At 37.9% G+C, this 19,485-nt stretch overlaps 1 protein-coding gene across 1 annotated transcript; it reads right to left on the minus strand.

Moving 5' to 3' along the window:
* Positions 1–1,299: 1,299 nt before the first annotated feature.
* On the minus strand, positions 1,300–6,279 carry LOC127102150 (G-patch domain-containing protein 1). Its single transcript, XM_051039555.1, has 11 exons — positions 6,081–6,279; positions 5,915–5,999; positions 5,069–5,145; positions 4,933–4,957; positions 4,734–4,827; positions 4,588–4,654; positions 3,497–3,590; positions 2,559–2,740; positions 2,131–2,349; positions 1,938–2,054; positions 1,300–1,631 (listed from the first exon to the last, which is right to left on the minus strand). Exons 1-11 carry the CDS (start codon positions 6,156–6,158, stop codon positions 1,566–1,568), a joined length of 1,104 nt encoding a protein of 367 aa, XP_050895512.1. The 5' UTR covers positions 6,159–6,279; the 3' UTR covers positions 1,300–1,565.
* Positions 6,280–19,485: the final 13,206 nt, after the last annotated feature.

The following is a 19,485-nucleotide window of genomic DNA, read 5'->3' on the forward strand; positions in this document are numbered from 1 at the left end:
CAATAGTTTCCTGGTGGTAGCAATGGAAGATTATTAGCCTACATATCAAGGAAACTTAATTTGGCACAACGAAAATATGCGACGGAAGAAAACGGGTCGTCCAACGGCACGTATTAGAACAAAAAAGGATACAAATAATAAAATTATAAGATTATATGGTATATGTTCTCAGCCCTGACACATTCGGAAAAACTGTCCTAATGTTAGAGTAAGTTCTACATGATCATTTATTTATTTTATTTAAATTTTTATAACCTTGGTATTTATAATATATAGCAACTTTTGATTACAATAAAAATAACATGAACACCCTTAAACACCCCTAAAAAAATAGTTTTTACACACGAACAACACAGGACAAGCTTACTAACATAAATACGCACAAAACAACAACACAAACAATTGTTAAAAAAGACTTAACACCACAACATGTCTAAGAAATTATAGCAATCAAGACAATGTAATATGTCGCAGACATCATATCCCTAACATCATTGTCATCTTTAACTCGCACCCACATACGTTGGGTATTATTATTGTCATCTCAATTGAGATGTACGAAACAATCTTCTCAATACTTCTAATTCTTTCTTCGTCATTAAAATCTTCGTCTAACGAACTTTTCAAACTACTTTCAAAATGCTCGAAACTTTGGATGTTTCACAAAAGCATTTTCATCAGAGATTTCATTGCCGAATCACACACATACCCATATCTTTTGTCAACTATGATAGAACTAGTGAAGAAAATAAAAGAAGAATTTGAAAATAAAAGAAGAATTTGAATAAGATGTTAAGTGGTAATAGATACCTCTATTTATACTAAAAAAATATCAAAATACATACAGATATCAGATGAATTGACATCACCTTTAAAAAGATATACATCGACGCCAATAAGATGAATTGATATCCGATGTCAATTGAACTGACAAGACCATATCAAGTTGTCAATCTAATTGGACACCAATAAAGGTGACAAGATCATATAAAATTGTCAATCTACTTTTATTTTATTTTTAAATTTGAATAGATTGAGAAAAAATTGAAACCGAGGTTATTTGAAAATAAATTTAAAAGATCATTCTTTTAACATGTACCTTCGCTCATATTATGTTTGGTCGGGATTTTGAGTAGCGATTTGATTTGCTATAAATTTACAATATGGATAATTTTGTAATCAATAATTTAAGGTAGATTCCATAATATATATTCTTATTTAAAGAAAAAGAAAAATAACAATGAAAGTGACATACTATGTTTTAGACTCAAATACACATCATACACATTAGCACAACCATTATTTGTAGAGCACAAAAATAATTTCAATATATAATCCAATGAATACCATTACACACACACTTGCAACATTTTAAACTAACACTTAAAAATAATTATAAATTCAATTTAACAAAAAGCTATTGTAAATTTGTAACCATTAACATATTATTACAACATTTGCCTATACTATACTAACTCCAACCAATGCAATCTAGGAACACCTTAACCCTTTTTTCTCCCCAGCATGAAAAGAATAAGAAAAGCCGCCAAAAATGTATCAAAATTTTAACTTGTCTTCGATGCCAATCTTACTGCCTTCCCTTCAATACAAAAATTCTTACTACCTGCGAGCTGAAATTCAAGGACCAAACCATGTGAGTGTGGAACATGGAGCGCCAAATATGTAATAACTTAACTATAGTTGTGAAGTATAGTAACAATACTACAAGCTTCAAATAGTTTCTATCGATCATGTTTTGGATTTAGATTTTAGGGTTTATGCAATGCATATTAAAAAGGAGACTTCTTTTACTTCAAAAAGGTAATCTGTAAGAAAAAATCCACTTACACTGAAATCTAAAATAGAACAGAAAAAAGTTGGTTCTATGCTCTTCAAATTTCAATATCTATTGTCATATGTAAATGAAACAGACATACCTTTTGCTTCAAGTAAGCAATAGCCTCTTTTTTAGAAGAATACTCGGACAAAACCGAAGATGAATGTTGATCAACAAGAACTTTGAGCTGTTTCAGTTTCAATGATTTTCCAGGCACCTGTACATAAAGTGAGAAATCAATCATGAATTCATTATCAAGGACAAAAAATTGCGGCGCAAGAATTAGGACTTACCTGTTTTAAAATTTGTTTACACAACTTCTTCAGCTTCAATTTGGGTTCAACAATCTTTTCTACCTCATCCTCTGTTTCGTTTTCCTGAGAATCTATGTCACCGGAATCTTCATCATCACTATTACCAAATGACGTCTTTTTACCCTCGAAATAGCATCCAGCTACTTTTTTGGGCCTGTCTTTGATGCCTAATCCTTGCTTTCCTGTTGTGGCTTTATCCTGGCATAGCAACAATGGTTCCATTAATATTTACGACCTTCAAGTTTGAACATGAAATGTAAATCACAATATAGCCCTAGAATTCAAGATATTAGTAGAACATCACCAGCAACCATCTTCCACATAAGTGAAGGTCATATGTGAACATACTATAGTTATCATATGATCAATCATTTAGAGTGTATATACCATGTTTGAAATAAACATACTTGGACTAAGTTGTAGAGGTTTTCTTGATCTTGTTCAAAAAAAGGGGTTCTCGCCATCCCAGCTTTAGCACTTTCAGATGTAGAGGACTTTCTCTTCTTTGATGCTGCACCGAGTAATCCACCAGAGACAAACCCAAACTTTAAGCCCCACCACTCTGGATGGATATCAGGACATTTGCTTTCTGTAACAATGCCATATTAGACTGATTGAGAAAACTATAGTTATATATACCTATATATATAATCTGTATCTATACGTCTATATAAAGGAGAATACCAAGTTTTTTGAAATAAAGAGAATACCAAGTTTTTCGAAATAAAGAGAATACCAAGTTTTTCGAAATAAAGAGAATACCAAGTTTTGGTGTAGCTTTTTTCTTCCAATTTAATCTTTACCTAATCAAATGGTTTAGTTTAATCATATTTTCAAATTTGAATTGAATCAAATTAGACCTAATCCTATTTTGTCATGATGAAAGCTAACTATGGTCTTAATTCAAGAAAAGTGGCGTTTTTGTTTGCACGCTAGTACTATATAATATATATGCAGAGAATAATATTAAAAATACCAAAGAAAGAACATGATAGTAAAGGAACTCTTTTTCCTTACAGCATCCTACTAAGAGAATCTGATCAGAATTTCCATGCATAAATATATTTGTTCTAAGGAACAATACCCCTCAGATGCCCCTTTTCTTTTTCAATGTAAAATCAACGATGCAATTAAACTAAACCAAGGGAAATTAGTTAGGTGAGGAAGAGTATGAAAAAGATATAACAGCTACAATTCTCCAAAATATATATATCTTTCTTTGGGTATTTCTTGGGGTCTGAGTGACCCTACAAATATGTTAATGAAGTCCAACTATCATGTGAAGATATGTATGTTACACACAATACAAATAACATAAAAACTTTACCATAATTCTAGACTATACCTTCAATTTCAAAATCATGAGTTTCAGATGTCTTTGACAAATCCAATTCATCCTCAGCATTGTCAATACTGTCAGATATGTCACCTTTTTTAACCTATCACCAACAATATAGAAGTAAAAAATCAGTGTCAATGTTCTATTAAATAGAATTGAAACATTAATAGGCATTTACGAAGCTTGATTATTGAAAATGCTAATTGTATTGAGATTTAAAAGGCCCGGCACTCTGGTTCTGACAACACTCTCAGTTGACACACTGATTCAGATAGTCACATTTTAAGTAACAGTAACTTCTTTTCCAATAAAATGATCACAAGTAAAGTGAAGCTTTGGCACAACTATTAGACTTGGTAAAGTGAGAATAGTATCCAACTATGAGACATTGAATGTGGAACTAGTAAATGTATGGCAAGGTTCACTCCAATAGTGCCACTTCTTTGTAACAACATGCGGTCCTTTTTCTAAAGGAACAAGGGAGCAGCTGATTTTCAAGCATTCTTTAACATAATGAAATTGGAAGAGATTACAATCTATGGGTATACTTTCCGCTTAAGTGTAATGAAACAACGCACAAAAGGTGTACATTCTCTAGTATTAGACTATGCAACTCATCCTTGAGAATTGCAACACACATGTCCCCGTGTGCATCCATTGCAAATGATAACAAAACCAATCAAATGTAAACTTGGCTTCTAAAATGAAATAATGACCATGTATGAGTTCTTGGATGCGTTCCGGATTCAATAATCAAAACACAGAATTATATTTACTGAATATGACTCTAATAACCACATATAGAATATGACTCAAATAACCACATAGAATATAACTCAAATAACCACCAATTAAGACGGATTGATGAATAGCATTATAGACTCAGAAAATTTTAGCTAGATTTATTTGGTCCAGGAAAATTGTCCAGTGCCAAGCTACTAATTTCGGAGGAACATAAAAATTCATTCCATTAATAATACTACATCAACCATTAAATATGATATTCATCTCAACAAAACTCAACAACTATATATGGAAACATCGTGGGCTACACAGCACCGCCTTTTTTGTGTAAATCATACAAAAATAGAACTTACCAGAATTCCTTCAAGGTCCTTTAAGGAATATTGAGAGACACGCTTTCCTCTCTCTCTTTTCTGGTATCTGAAAATTAAGCAAGTCAAAACTCACATGTATAGTTAAATAAACATTAAACATTTCCATGAATCAAAATCTTACAAACCTTCCTTGTGGTCTAGTAGACCTTGATACAGAAACAGGAGGATCAACTGTAACAGCCTGATCGGCCTCGGTTTCCACCTCAGTAGTGTTACTCTCTACACATGCAACAAAAGATAAATACAAACCATCATTACAATATCCATTAACATAGAAAGAGAAAACAAGATTTTACTCAAAATAACAATGAAGTAATGTTATACCTGTGTCATTTGATACAGGCGCTTGCTATCAATACAAAAAAGAAAGATTTCAGTGAACAGAAAATGAATTGTATGCATGAAATAATGAGAATTGAGATAAAAATAATAAGGCGAGGAATGAAAAGAGAAAACATACAACTTTCAATCGCTTGAGTATGTTATCAAATTGTGTAGTATCAAATGCCCACTGGTTTGGCTTCTCTAATCCAATACCTATTTAAAATTGAACAAACAAACTAAGTGTGTGTTTAGTTTTGGGTGAATAAAATTGATTTTGAGTGAATTGCTTCTGTAAAATTGATTCTAACTAAAAGTGAGTTAAAGGTAGAGTGATTTATGTTTGGATAAATTTCCAAAAAAAATGGGTTGAAGAGTATATTTCAGTGTAAAAATCATATTTAGACTTAAAAACTACAAATTCTAACTTCAGGTAGAATCAATTTTAGAAAGCATAATCAATTCTACTCAAGAGCAACCAAACATGTCAAAATCAATTCTACACATCCTGAATCAAGTCAAAGTGATCTTAAATGTGAAACCAAACATACACTAAGTGTGTGTTTGGTTTGAGGTGACGAGAATTTATTCTTACTGAATTGATTTTGTAGAATTGATTATGTTTAAAAGTGAATTGGATGTAAAGTGATTTATGTTTGAAAAAAGTTATGCAAGAGTGAGTTGACCCACAAATTTCAGTGTAAAAACCAGGTTTAAACTCAAAAGCTATAAATTCTAGAGACAGCATCAATTCTACTTAAAAGAACCAAACTCCTCAAAATCATTACAAAATCAATTCTAATTGCTTTTGCATCTTTTAAAAGCTAAACCAAACATACACTAAGCTAAGCATTGGGAAACATAACATAATAGAATACAAAAATTGCTTCAGTTATTCTGATGCACTTTGATTGATCTATAAACTAGGTATGCTAAACAAAGAGTAAATTGATCCAAAAAAAAGAAAGAGAAAGAAAACCCAAACCAGTAGTGTCTTGTTTGTTGGTGACACGAACATGTCCTTTGATCCCTTGCTTATCTTTTCCAAGACCTTCACCTTCTTCCCATCCCTAAAACAAATTGATTTCAATATACAAGCAATAACAATGGAAAATTAGGGTAAAGAGTAACGAGAAAGAGAGGAGTGTGACCATTTGCTTCATGAGATTGAAAGCGGCGGATCTTCTGGAGACACCCACGTAACACAGAGGAGTTTCGGGTGCCGCCATGGCTCCTCCGATTGATTGCACTGCCGCCGGTTTTTCTCGTCTTCGTGTTCTTTGGTAACGCGATGGATGCTGTGTTGGTTTCAAATGTTGCTGTTAGGGCTTTCCTCCATGGAAATAACTTTCGAAAATGAGACTCGGTTGTGGTGCGGGTCGAGCTGGGTTGGGCCGATGTTAAACCCTGTCCGGTCCAATTATAATGGCGTAACTAATTCATCTGTTTTGAGGTTTCTTCCTGACACCCCAAATTTTATTTGGCACCCCACACCCCTTTGCAGAATATTATAATTTCATTCACAAAAATTATTTTAACATTTTGATTTTTTTGAAAAGCTCTAGGATTTTCTGCACATTTCATAAACACTTATTGATGATAAGTAAGTTTATTTTTTTACCGTATTTTTAGCATTTTTCCAGATTTTTCATGAATTTTTACTGAATGTTTGGAAAAATCCAATAAAAATGCAATGTTTTTTTCCGTATTTTTTGAAAAATTCGTTAAAAAATTCATACGTTCAACCGTATCTTTAAAAAAAAATTGATAAAAATGCATATTTTTTATCTTTTTGAAAACTGTGGTAAAATTACATAAATGTTTTCAGATTTTCTAAAAAATCCGATAAAAATGCATGCGGGATTTACGGATTGTACCCTTCCTGTTAGTCCATAAGGATCGGATACCCATATTCCAGGATCAAACAATCCAGTTACATGAAAGGCGCCAAAACCAAAACACACCACCCCTGCAAGAAATAAATGAATTCCAAATATTTTTGACAAATCCAAAGAAGATTTTCCAGTACGTTCATCACAAAAGATTTCTAGATCCCAATAGATCCAATGTCAAATAGCCGCCAAAAAGCACAAGCCCGAAAACACAATATGTGCCGCGGCCACACCTTCGTAACTCCAAACACCCGAATTTGTTATAGTGCCTCCTGTAATATTCCAACCACCCCATGAATTGGTTATTCCTAAACGATTCAACCGGACATTTCAAAAAATTTAGAAAAAACTTTATTTTGATCAGATATTTCCAGATATGCATAAACCTCATAATTTGCGGATTTTTAGTCAAATCTGGTAAGTTTAAAAAAAAATCATTTAAGACCAAAAGCGCAAATGGTAAGATTGTTGGTCGACAACTTAATAGAGTTGCTGTTGTGAGGGCTTGAGAGTGAGGAAGTGACGTAGAGGACTTGCATCTCCGGGAAAGGAGAGTGGCAGCGACCATTAAAAATTAAACTTCTTTATTTAATAAAACTCTTATATCAAATTAAAATATCAAGTATTTTTGAGAAAAAGTTAAATTACAATCCTATAACTTTTATTTTATTTAAATATTTTATTTTAAAAAAATATTAATTTAAAATATCAAATATAAAAAAGAAACGGACTTTAAAAAATGACTTTTAAATTCGTGGAACAAGCGAGATGAACCTAACGAGTTGAACTGGGTTGTTCGTGAACTTAAAATGAGTCGAGCTTAAGCTTTAAAAAAGTTTGAATCGAACTCGAGTCGAGTTTTGATATGAACCAATTCTTGTCGAGTCGAGCTGAGGTCAGTTCGAATTAACTCGACTCATTTTCAACCCTATATGTAAGTACCTTTATAAGTGTTCTTTGAGCTTTGAGGTCTCCCCTGACACTAGTGAGCCCACGTAGTACAACTCACCTAAACATTTTTTAACAAAAAGAACGGAATCTCTGTAAGTAGACGGTGGAATTAATCCTCTTGAATTAGTCGGTCGTAAAGTCGAATACTAAAATTTTAAAAAAAAAACTTTGATATCATTTTATATTTATCAATTAGGTAAATCACTATTTTTATTAAACAATTCATATAAATTATAAAATACACCAATATAATATAAATTATCTAATTTATTAATTAACTGTTATTTTTGTTATCCAGAGTTTTTATTTTAATAAGATTATAATAGAAAAAAAATAGATCACAAAAAATAGAGGGGGACTATACCAAAACCCTCCTAAGGTTAAGCAAATCTAAAGAAAGACAAACCTAGTATGTTTGTCATACCCCAAAATTTGCCCGTTAATCTTGCAAGACATTTTTCAATGCACTCTAACTCATTTTTCAAGGCATTGATCTTAAAGGAACAAAGACCCAGCACACAGGTGGTCAAATCCAGAAAATGGCTTAAAATGGCTTGCTCGCTAGGCGAGCCAAATCATTCGCCTAGCGAACTCTTCGCTGCGCCACTCGCCTAACGAAGCTTGTGAATACCAGAACTTTTGGGCTTCATTCTGAGCCCATCAGGTCACAAAAACTATTATAAATACCAAGACCTCATTCAGAAAAGGGGAGAGATCAGTCAGGACAGAAGGAGACGGAGAGAAACCCTAGCAAGGAAACCCTAATAGAAGCAACCGAGCAAACCCTGGAGGCTAACCAAGAGAATTCAGAGCAATCCTAAAGGAAACCCTGAAGGCAACTCATTTGCACAAAGGTTACCTCCGCCCAACTCAATCCGACACCAAGAGTGATCTGCCAATTCAACGTTGCAATTCAATTGCAAACAAGTTTGCACTACCATTACCGCTTTATGCTCTTAATTTACCTGTGACATTATGATTGAATTTATGAAAATATCTTAATTTTTGCATGTGGATTTAAGTATGCATGGATGTCTTGAATGTTTAACCATGTAATTTCTGTAATGGATGCCATAGGGTTTGGAGTTCGATGAAATCGTACTGTTCTTAAATTCAAAACCCGCAGCCGTTCGCTAGCACATCGCTAAGCGAACCTGTAGCGAGTGTTCGCTAAGCCCCTCGCTAGGCGAGGCAGCAGCGAACGTGACAGTCGCTGACTTTTCTATTCTGATTTTTGCTCATCTGACATGTTTTATCATAGCCATGCATTGTTTACCTGACCCTATTACTGTTGTGATTCCTTTTGTTTGGTGCAATTCTCGATTGCACCCTGATTTGGTATTCTGACCTGTTTGCTGAATTTTGTAAGGGTTCACATACTCCCGGAAAAAGGTAGCTTGCTAGGTATTCCACTTTATTTGTGGGATACCCTGGGGGAGATTCATCCTAATTACCTAATTGATTATAATGTGGAGATTCATCCTAATTACCTAATTGATTAAAATATGGAGATTCACCCTAATTGCCTAATTGATTATAAAATATTGCCTTTGAATAAGTGATCTTGGCCCTCTCTTTGTTGCCTTACGGTATTACGGTATTACGGTCATGTCCCGCGAATGTGGGGATACACTTAGCAAAGACCCTTCGATTAAATCATCATGTCCCTATAAGATAAATCATAGTCCCTCGGATGCTGCCTGCGAAAATATGATTTTGTCCCTCGATGACCCGTCGTTGTAGCCTACGGTTAAATGATGATCGTCCCTTCGAATGCTAAGGTATCCTTACAAATGTTGCCTTCAATGACCAATCGATGACCCTACGATGTCCCTTAAATCCAAAAGGACAAGACTACTTACTTCTCAATAGTAAGGATAGTTTTACCTTCATAAGGATAGGAAATACCCATAAAGACCTGGGTAGGTATAACTCTTAATTGCTGACTCACAACTTAAAATATTCTTCACATCCCACAATTTGCAAAATATCTATTAGATAAATACTTGGCATACATTCGTACTAGGATCATTGTCAAGTTATATTTTTCTAAACAGCTTTCAAAATTAAACGAGATAAGTACTTTGTATACATTCGTACAAGAATCATTACAAAGTTAAACTCTCTTTTCAAAACGTTTTCTAAGCAGTTCACAAACACTTTTTCAGACAAGAAAAATAACATAAGTGATCAAGCAATTAAGAGCCCATGGATAACCATGGATACAAAGGGTGCTAACATCTTCCCTTTGTATAATGTACCTCCCGAACCCAAAATCTAATTAAGGTCTTTCCTGTTCTTTTCCACCTTTCCTTATTGGATAAAAGAAAAGTCGGTGGCGACTCTTGCTATCCGCGACATTTGCTTTCCAAAGCAAAAAACACACCAAAGTCAGTTCACCGTATGACAGAACTGGCGACTCTGCTGGGGAATAACTTAAAAAGAGAGGTTGCCTTAAAAAACAAGATCACTTATTTGAATTGTCTGATTTACTTTTAAGGGATTGCTTGGGTACTTTATGCTTGAGTGAAAGATCCTACACCCGGATCTAGTGTACCTTAGGTAAGTAGCAAGAGATCATCGCGACTATCCGGCGTATACTGGAATGGTTAAAATGATGGCTACGGTTAATGTGACACTTTGGATATCTTGATGTTCCTCATGTTTACTTGAGGAGAAATTTGGCGTCTGCGCGGTGTCATCAAAGCATTAACCAGACCTTTAGAACCCTAATTGACTCATCTTGGCCATTAGAAAGTAGTGAGATAACTGACTTCGGTTCCGACTGGGGTTGGTTGAGACTCGATACTACACTCTTTGAGATTGGACTTTAGCGAAGCTTTGGTCAACCACTTGGTGTTGCACTGAAGTGGACTTAAGGGAAGGTCAATGATTGGAGATCCTTTTAGAACCCGGTTACTATTCTAAGACAGGTTGAACCAACCAAACTTCAGTGGGGGGGGGGGGTACTTACCTATGGAACTCATGCAAGCCTTAAAACTTAGGAATGATTGTTGTGTGACTTGCTTGTGCTTGTTATTTACTTAACATCATAACATCATAACATCATAGCATCATAACATCATGCATGGCACTAACCATTTCAAGGACTTAGGGATTTAGCTTTGCTCTGTTAAACAGGTTATGGCTTCCAGGAAGACTATCCGGATTAATTTCGTAGTGACCTCTCCTCAACTCAAGGATTCAGTGTCAGAACTTCCCGATCATGCTCAGTTCATCAAGAAACATGGTTCTCTCCTCAATTTGGTTACCACTGGTTTCAAAGAAGATATGATGAGAGTTCTATTCCAGTTCTTCGATCCTAAACATCATTGCTTCACCTTCCCAGATTATCAGTTGGTACCCACATTAGAAGAATTCTCCAGGATGCTTGGGATACCTATCCTTGATCAAACACCTTTCAGTGGTTTAGAAAAGAGTCTGAAGTCCGAAAAAGTTGCCGCAGCTTTACACATGACAAAGTCCGACATTGAAACCAATTGGGTAACAAGAAGTGGAATTAAGGGTTTACTTGCCAAATTTCTGATAAATAAGGCCCGAGAATTCTTAAAAGTTATGGATGTCCATGCTTTCGAAGATGTCCTAGCATTACTAATCTATGGTTTGGTGTTATTCCCTAATCCAGACCAATTCATAGACATGAATGCTATTAAGATATTTCTCACTCATAACCCTGTGCCTACTTTGCTTGGAGACATTTTGCATTCCCTTCACACCCGTACTATGAAGAGGCAAGGGACTCTCATGTGCTGCGTACCTTTATTGTCTAGGTGGTTTATTTCGCACCTTCCTCAATCAGTCTTGAAGAACGAGCAGAATTTGAAATGGTCTCAAAGGATAATGTCGCTCTCCCATTCAAACATCCGTTGGTGTCCTCATCTCAAAGAAAATGTTATCATCATTGACCGTTGTGGAGAGTTCCCTAACGTACCACTCCTAGGAACAAGAGGAGGTATTACTTATAACCCGGCCTTAGCCCTACGTCAGTTTGGTTGTGCTCGAAGAGATGGCCCACATGAAATAGTTATCCAAGGCACTGTGTTTGACTATGACAACGATTCTCAAAGTCTCCGTCAAAGGTTTGTACGAGCTTGGGGCATGGTGAAAAGAATTACTTTAGGACAGAAAAACTCTATTCCTATGGAACCTTATCTCAGATGGGTACGCGCAATAGCTCGTGAACTTGTCATGCCATATCTTGCAGTCGGACCATTGATTGTTGAACCAGGAGTTGAAGGAGGTACTCCTCAGATCATTCCTTATCCAGATATGCCTACCGATGTTGAAGAATTGAAGAGATCCTGGGTCCAGTTGAGAGAGGAAAGGGATACTTTTGAAGCCCAGTTCTGTGCTGAAAGGAAGAAAGTGTTAGAACTTACCAGCCAGCTTAATGAGGAACGAAGACTCAATGCATATCTTCGCCCAAAAAGAAGCCGTCCCTGGGAGACTTGAGCTTTCATTGTATTTTATTATTTTTGTTGTAATGAACATTGATTAAAGAAATTATTAATAAAAGTTTCCCTCTTTTGGTGGTTTACGCAAAGTTAAATTCCAAAAGTCCTTGAAAACATTTCATACATTGCATAGCATAACATTGCATAACAGGTATTATAAAGGATCAATGTTCTCACGGTCTTCCTTCTAAACAGAACAGATGGCTCTCGAACAAACTGTCAAAGATCTCCAGGCTCAGAATGCTCAATTCCAGGAGATGATCTTGAACTTATCCAAGGGGCAGGAGGAGCTGAAGGCTCTCTTGCTCGAGAAGAAGAAAGACAAGAAAACGGTGAGTTACATTAACCCGGGAAGAAGGCTTAAAGGACAGGCCGCAGGATTCAAGATCAGAATGCCGAAGGATCAAGAAGAGGAGACAGAGAATGATTCAGAAGAGGATAATGTTGATCTCTTCAACCCTGAGGACGACGATGAAGATTATGAAAATGAACAGTACTCTCCAAAAGATGATAAGTACAAGTTGCTAGAAGAACGTATGCTGGCTATGGAGGGTCAGAAGGCGCCCGGTCTGGATTTCGAAAGCTTGGGTCTGGTCTCCGATGTGGCCATTCCTCGCAAATTCAAGATCCCCACTTTCACTACTAAGTACGATGGTGCGTCTTGTCCTCAGATGCATCTGAGAGCTTATGTGAGAAAGATTCAGCCGTATACCACTGATAGGAAGCTATGGATCCATTTCTTCCAAGAGAGTCTGGCTGGCACACAGTTGGAATGGTACTATCAGCTCGAGAGCTCTAACATCCGCACCTGGACTGATTTAGCAACAGCTTTCTACAAGCAGTACCAGTATAATTCTGAACTAGCGCCTACTCGGCTACAGTTGCAGAATATGACTATGGGATCTAAAGAAGGCTTCAAAGAATATGCTCAAAAATGGAGAGATTTGGCTGGCAGAGTCAAACCCCCTATGACTGATCGAGAATTAGTAGACATGTTCATGAGTACACTGACGGGCCCATTCTACAGCCATCTACTGGGAAGTTCTTCATCGGGTTTCACTGAACTTATATTGACAGGTGAACGTGTTGAAAGCGGCATTCGAAGTGGAAAGATACAGGCGGCTACCTCTGCGAGCAGCAAAAGGTCCTATCAGGGGAGGAACGAATCAAATGCTGTGTACGGTCAAAGGGGTCGTAGCAAGAAAAATCGTGACCATGCTGTTGGAGCAGTTACGATTGCAGCACCGCCATCTCAAAACTTCCAGCACAGATAAGACAGGCCAAGAAGGCAGTTTACCAAGATCAATATGACTTTAGCACAGGCACTGCAGGGTATGCTAAAAGCAAAGTTGATTACCCTCAGAGATCCTCCTACGAATCCCAACACTACTTCTCCTCGTTATAATCCTAATGCCAGGTGTGCATATCACTCCGATAGCCCCGGGCATGATACAAACGATTGTTGGTTGTTGAAGAATAAGATTCAGGATATGATCGAGGCTGGAGAAATTGAATTTGATCCTCCAGAGACTCCTAATGTCATCACTGCACCTATGCCTAACCATGACAAGACTGTTAATGCTGTGGATGACAATTCTCACATTTCTAATGTAGCTGACTTAGCATCTCCTCTCCTGATCATCAAGAAGAATTTATTGTAAGCTGGTTTATTTCCAGGTTGTGCTGAAAATTGCAATCTTTGTATACTCCGATCCAATGATTGCTTGAAGTTGAGGAATGGTATTCAACGACTGATGGATGATCGTGCAATTCTCTTTGAAAAGATTCCTAAGGTGGAAAACCCTATTGAAGAAATATCTGTGATTGCTAGGTCCAAAGTTCCAGTGAAGATTACCACTACTAGGGCGCCTGTGAAGATTACTGCTGAGCCCAAGGTAGCTCCCCTAATCATTACCGCACCTGGCCCAGTACCGTATTCCTCAAGCAAAGCCATTCCGTGGAATTATGGAGGTGATGTTTACATCCATGGCGTAAAGCAAGTTGATAATTCTGCTAATCCTAATGGCATTGTTGGGACTAGTAAAATTACTCGAAGTGGAAGGATCTTCTCTCTAGAAATCTCACCTCCCGCCCCCGAAACTCGAGGAAAGGAACCAGTCAACCCTTCTCAGTCAGAGACACCGGTCGAAGTTACTACTAAAGATGTTGCCAAACAAGAAATGGAAGAAGTGTTGAAAATCATCCGCAAGAGTGATTTTGATGTGGTAGAACAGTTAGGGCATACTCCGTCTAAGATCTCGATGTTATCCTTGTTGTTATCTTCTGAATCTCATGCCAATGCATTGATAAAATTCTTGAAGACTGCTCATGTACCTCAGGAAACATCTGTCGATCAGTTCGAAAATTATGTTGCTAACTTGGCTGTTGACAATGGCCTAGGCTTTTCCGATGCTGACCTGACACCAGCAGGAAAGAATCACAATAAAGCTTTGCATATCTCCATTGAGTGTAAGGGGATCACCTTGTCTCATGTGTTGATCGATAATGGCTCTTCTTTGAACGTGCTACCGAAAGCTGTGCTCGATAAAGTTGACTGTAAAAGCATTAAACTGAAACCTAGTGACGTTGTGGTGCGTGCTTATGATGGTGCGAAGAGCGTTGTCCATGGTGAAGTGGTTCTCCCTATCAAGATAGGACCTCAAGTCTTCAACACTATCTTTCACGTAATGAACATTCGTCCTGCCTATTCCTGCTTGTTGGGACGCCCTTGGATTCATGGGGCAAGTGTTGTAGCTTCGTCTCTCCATCAAAAGCTGAGGTATCCAATAGAGGGTAAGATCGTCACTGTGTGTGGGGAAGAAGAGTATATTGTCAGTAGTGATTATACCTTCAGATACGTCGAGATGGATGGTGAGTTCTTTGAGACTCCGTCTCAGTCGTTTGAAGTAGTTCCTCCGACTAATCTTGTCCTTAAGCCAACTTCCTGTATGCCCAAGGTTATTCGTGCTCCTCCTGCTATGATTTCTCTGAAGGACGCTTAAGCCGTGGTTGAAGATGGTGGTCGTACTGGCTGGGGTCAACTGATCGATGTGCCATACAAGTCTGATAGATTCGGCCTGGGATTTAGCTCTAAGAAGGTAGTCAAGAATCAGATTAATGTTGTAGAAGATGCTGACAGCGATTGCGACCTGGATAGCTGGATTTTCCCAACAATTGGTGACGGACTCAATAATTGGAAAGCTGAAGACACTATCCCGATTTCCTTTAGTCAGGAGTAATTGTTTTTGTCTATTTTAGTGTTGCAAATTTTTAATTTTTACAATTGAACTTCTTAAAGCATTGTGTCTATGCCCGGGGCACAATAGCTAATTTGTTAAGGGTTTTGTCATTTTCATAAGCATATTCACATTCAATAAATCAATGGACTTTTTGCATTCAAATATTACGCTCTTTATCTTTCCTGTCTTCTTCCAAACAAGCTATGTTTTCTTACACACACTCATGTAACAAATTGCAGATCCATACCCACTCTGGATCCTGTTGATAATAGTTCTACTACTGTTCATTATGACTTTGAAAATCCGATCTACCAAGCCGAGGATGGAAGTGAGGAAGATTGTGAAGTACCTGGAGAACTTGCCAGACTGTTACTGCAAGAAGAAAGGACTATACAGCCGCACGAGGAGTCAGTTGAAACTGTAAATCTGGGTACTGAAGTAGACAAGAAAGAAGTCAAAATAGGAGCAGGCTTGGAAAACAGTGTCAAAGGAAGATTGATTCAGATGTTATATGACTATGTGGAGATTTTTGCGTGGTCTTATGAAGACATGCCGGGACTGGATACTGATATAGTAGTGCATCGACTGCCAATGAAGGAAGATTGTCGTCCTGTTAAGCAAAAGGTTCGTCGCATGCGTCCTGAAATGTCTGAGAAAATCAAAGTCGAGGTTATGAAACAATTTGATGCAGGTTTTCTGGCTGTTACTTCTTATCCTCAATGGGTTGCTAATGTGGTACCAGTGCCAAAGAAGGATGGTAAGGTGCGAATGTGTGTAGATTACAGAGATTTGAATAAAGCGAGTCCCAAGGATGACTTTCCACTTCCGCACATTGATGTTCTGGTAGATAACACCGCTCAACACAAGGTATTCTCATTCATGGATGGATTCTCAGGTTATAACCAGATTAAGATGGCGCCTGAGGATATGGAGAAAACTACGTTTGTGACGCAATGGGGCACTTTCTGTTATAAGGTAATGCCATTCGGTTTAAAGAATGCAGGGGCAACGTACCAGCGTGCTATGGTGGTTTTGTTCCATGATATGATCCATCATGAAATAGAGGTATATGTGGATGACATGATAGCCAGATCTCATACTGAAGAAGAACATCTCGATCATTTATACAAACTGTTTGAGAGGTTGAGGAAATGCAAGTTGAGATTGAACCCGAACAAATGCACCTTTGGAGTAAGATCCGGTAAACTCTTGGGCTTTATTGTCAGTGATAAAGGAATTGAGGTTGACCCGGCTAAGGTGAGAGCTATTCAAGAAATGCCAGTTCCCCGTACCGATAAAGAAGTCAGAGGTTTCTTGGGACGCTTGAATTACATTTCCCGATTTATCTCCCATTTGACTGCTACCTGCAAACCCATCTTCAAATTACTGAGGAAAAATCAAGAGATGATGTGGAATGATGAATGTCAAGAAGCTTTTGACAAAATCAAGAAGTATCTCCAAGAGCCTCCAATTTTGATGCCACCAGTTGAAGGAAGACCTCTAATCATGTATTTGACCATGTTAGAAAATTCAATGGGGTGCGTGTTGGGGCAACATGACGAGTCTGGTCGAAAAGAGCATGCCATATACTACCTTAGCAAAAAGTTTACCGACTGGGAAACAAGATACTCACTGCTTGAGAAAACTTGTTGTGTTTTGGCCTGGGTTGCTCGCCGACTAAGACAGTATATGTTGAATCACACCACTTTATTGATTTCTAAGATGGATCCTATCAAATATATATTTGAGAAACCTGCCCTCTCCGGAAGAATAGCAAGATGGCAGATGATTTTAACAGAATATGATATCCAATATACTACTCAGAAAGCAATCAAAGGAAGCGTGTTAGCTGATCATCTGGCTCATCAGGCAGTTGATGATTACCAATCTATGAATTTTGAGTTTCCAGATGAGGATGTCATGCTTGTTATTGATTATGAAGAACCTGGACCGGATGAAGGATCCGAACTGGGATCCCGATGGACTATGGTTTTTGATGGATCTTCTAATGCATTGGGCAATGGTGTTGGTGTTGTAATTATTTCTCCCAGGGGTTGCCATACGCCTTTCACTGCTAGACTATGTTTTGATTGTACCAATAATATGGTTGAGTATGAAGCATGTATTTTGGGACTCAGAGCTGCTATAGACCTAAGATCAAGTCTTTGAGTGTGTATGGAGACTCAGCATTAGTAATCAGTCAGATCAGAGGAGAATGGGACACTAAACATCCGAATCTCATCCCTTACAGAGAGCGGGTGTTGACATTAATCCCATACTTTGAGGAGATTACATTCGAACATATTCCACGAGAGGAGAATCAGTTGGCAGACGCATTGGTTACCATGTCATCCATGTTCAGAGTCAGATGGGACAGTGAAGCTCCCATGATCACCATTGAACGATTAGATGAACCAGCATATTGTTATGAACTTAATACTGAGGGAGTAGAGGAGAAACCTTGGTTCCACGAAGTAAAAAGATATTTAGAAACTCAGGAATACCCTGAAGGGGCATCCATCAATGACAGAAAATTTCTGAGGAAGTTCTCCGCTAAATTCTTTTTGAGTAATGGAGTATTATACAAACGTAATCATGATTCGACTTTGCTTCGCTGTGTGGATAAAAAGGAAGCAGAAAAAATTATGGAAGACATGCATGACGGTATTTTTGGGACTCATTCTAGTGGACATACGATGGCCAAGAAGATTCTGAGATCAGGGTATTATTGGTCTACCATGGAAGCTGATTGCCACCATCACTCCAGAACTTGTCACAAGTGCCAGATCTATGCGGATAAAGTACATGTGCCTCCTGCTCCATTAAACGTGTTGACAACCCCTTGGCCCTTTGCAATGTGGGGCGTTGATATGATTGGAGAGATTAAACCTACTGCTTCTAACGGACATCGTTTCATTCTTGTTGCTATTGATTACTTTACAAAGTGGGTAGAGGCAGCCTCATTTGCTTCTGTTACCAAGAATGTGGTGGCACGGTTCATCAAGAATAGTCTTATTTGTCGATATGGCATCCCTGAAAGAGTTATCACGGACAATGGCACCAATTTGAACAACAAGATGATTACTGAACTCTGCACGCAGTTCAAAATAAAACACCATAACTCTTCTCCGTACCGGCCAAAGATGAACGGCGCCGTGGAGGCTGCTAATAAGAATATCCAGAAGATCATACAAAAGATGACAGTAACGTACAAAGACTGGCATGAGATGTTACCGTTTGCTCTCCATGGTTATCGCACTTCAGTGCGCACTTCGACAGGGGCAACTCCGTTCTCTTTAGTCTACGGAATGGAAGTCGTTTTACCAGTGGAAGTTCAGATTCCCTCTCTAAGAATCATGAAAGAGGCGGGCTTAAATGAAGATGAATGGATTCAGACTCGACTCGATCAGATAAATTTGATTGATGAGAAGAGACTTGCGGTTGTTTGTCATGGGCAGATATATCAGAAGCGCATGACCCAGGCATTTAACAAAAGAGTCAAGAGACAGGTGTATCAAACTGGCGACTTGGTAATAAAGCGTATCATTCTACCACAAGGTGATCCCAGAGGCAAATGGACTCCCACATACGAAGGGCCATTTGTAGTTAAGAAAGTATTCTCTAGTGGAGCCATGATGCTTGCTACAATGGATGACGAAGATTTCCCGCATCCTGTGAACGCGGACATAGTTAAAAAATACTACGCATAAAAGAGACCCGCTAGGTCGACGTATCTAGGCAAAAGTAAGGGCATCCCGGCGAACCAAAAGGGTTCGGGCAAAAATTAGGGATAAACATATAAAAATGTACACCCGGCAAGTCGAAAACCTGAAAAGGCGGCTTGGGCAAAAAAGGGTATCCTGGTGGACTGAAAACCTGAAAAGGCGGTCCAGGCAAAAATTAGGGATTAAAGCGTATGACTATGTTCCGTTCTCGGTCAGCTTCACCCAAGTCAAAGGGACTGAACAAGCCAATCACTTCTATCCGACAGCAGGAGAT

The sequence above is a fragment of the Lathyrus oleraceus genome, chromosome 7 (assembly GCF_024323335.1).
Source record: "Lathyrus oleraceus cultivar Zhongwan6 chromosome 7, CAAS_Psat_ZW6_1.0, whole genome shotgun sequence".
Classification (NCBI taxonomy): Eukaryota; Viridiplantae; Streptophyta; class Magnoliopsida; order Fabales; family Fabaceae; genus Lathyrus; species Lathyrus oleraceus.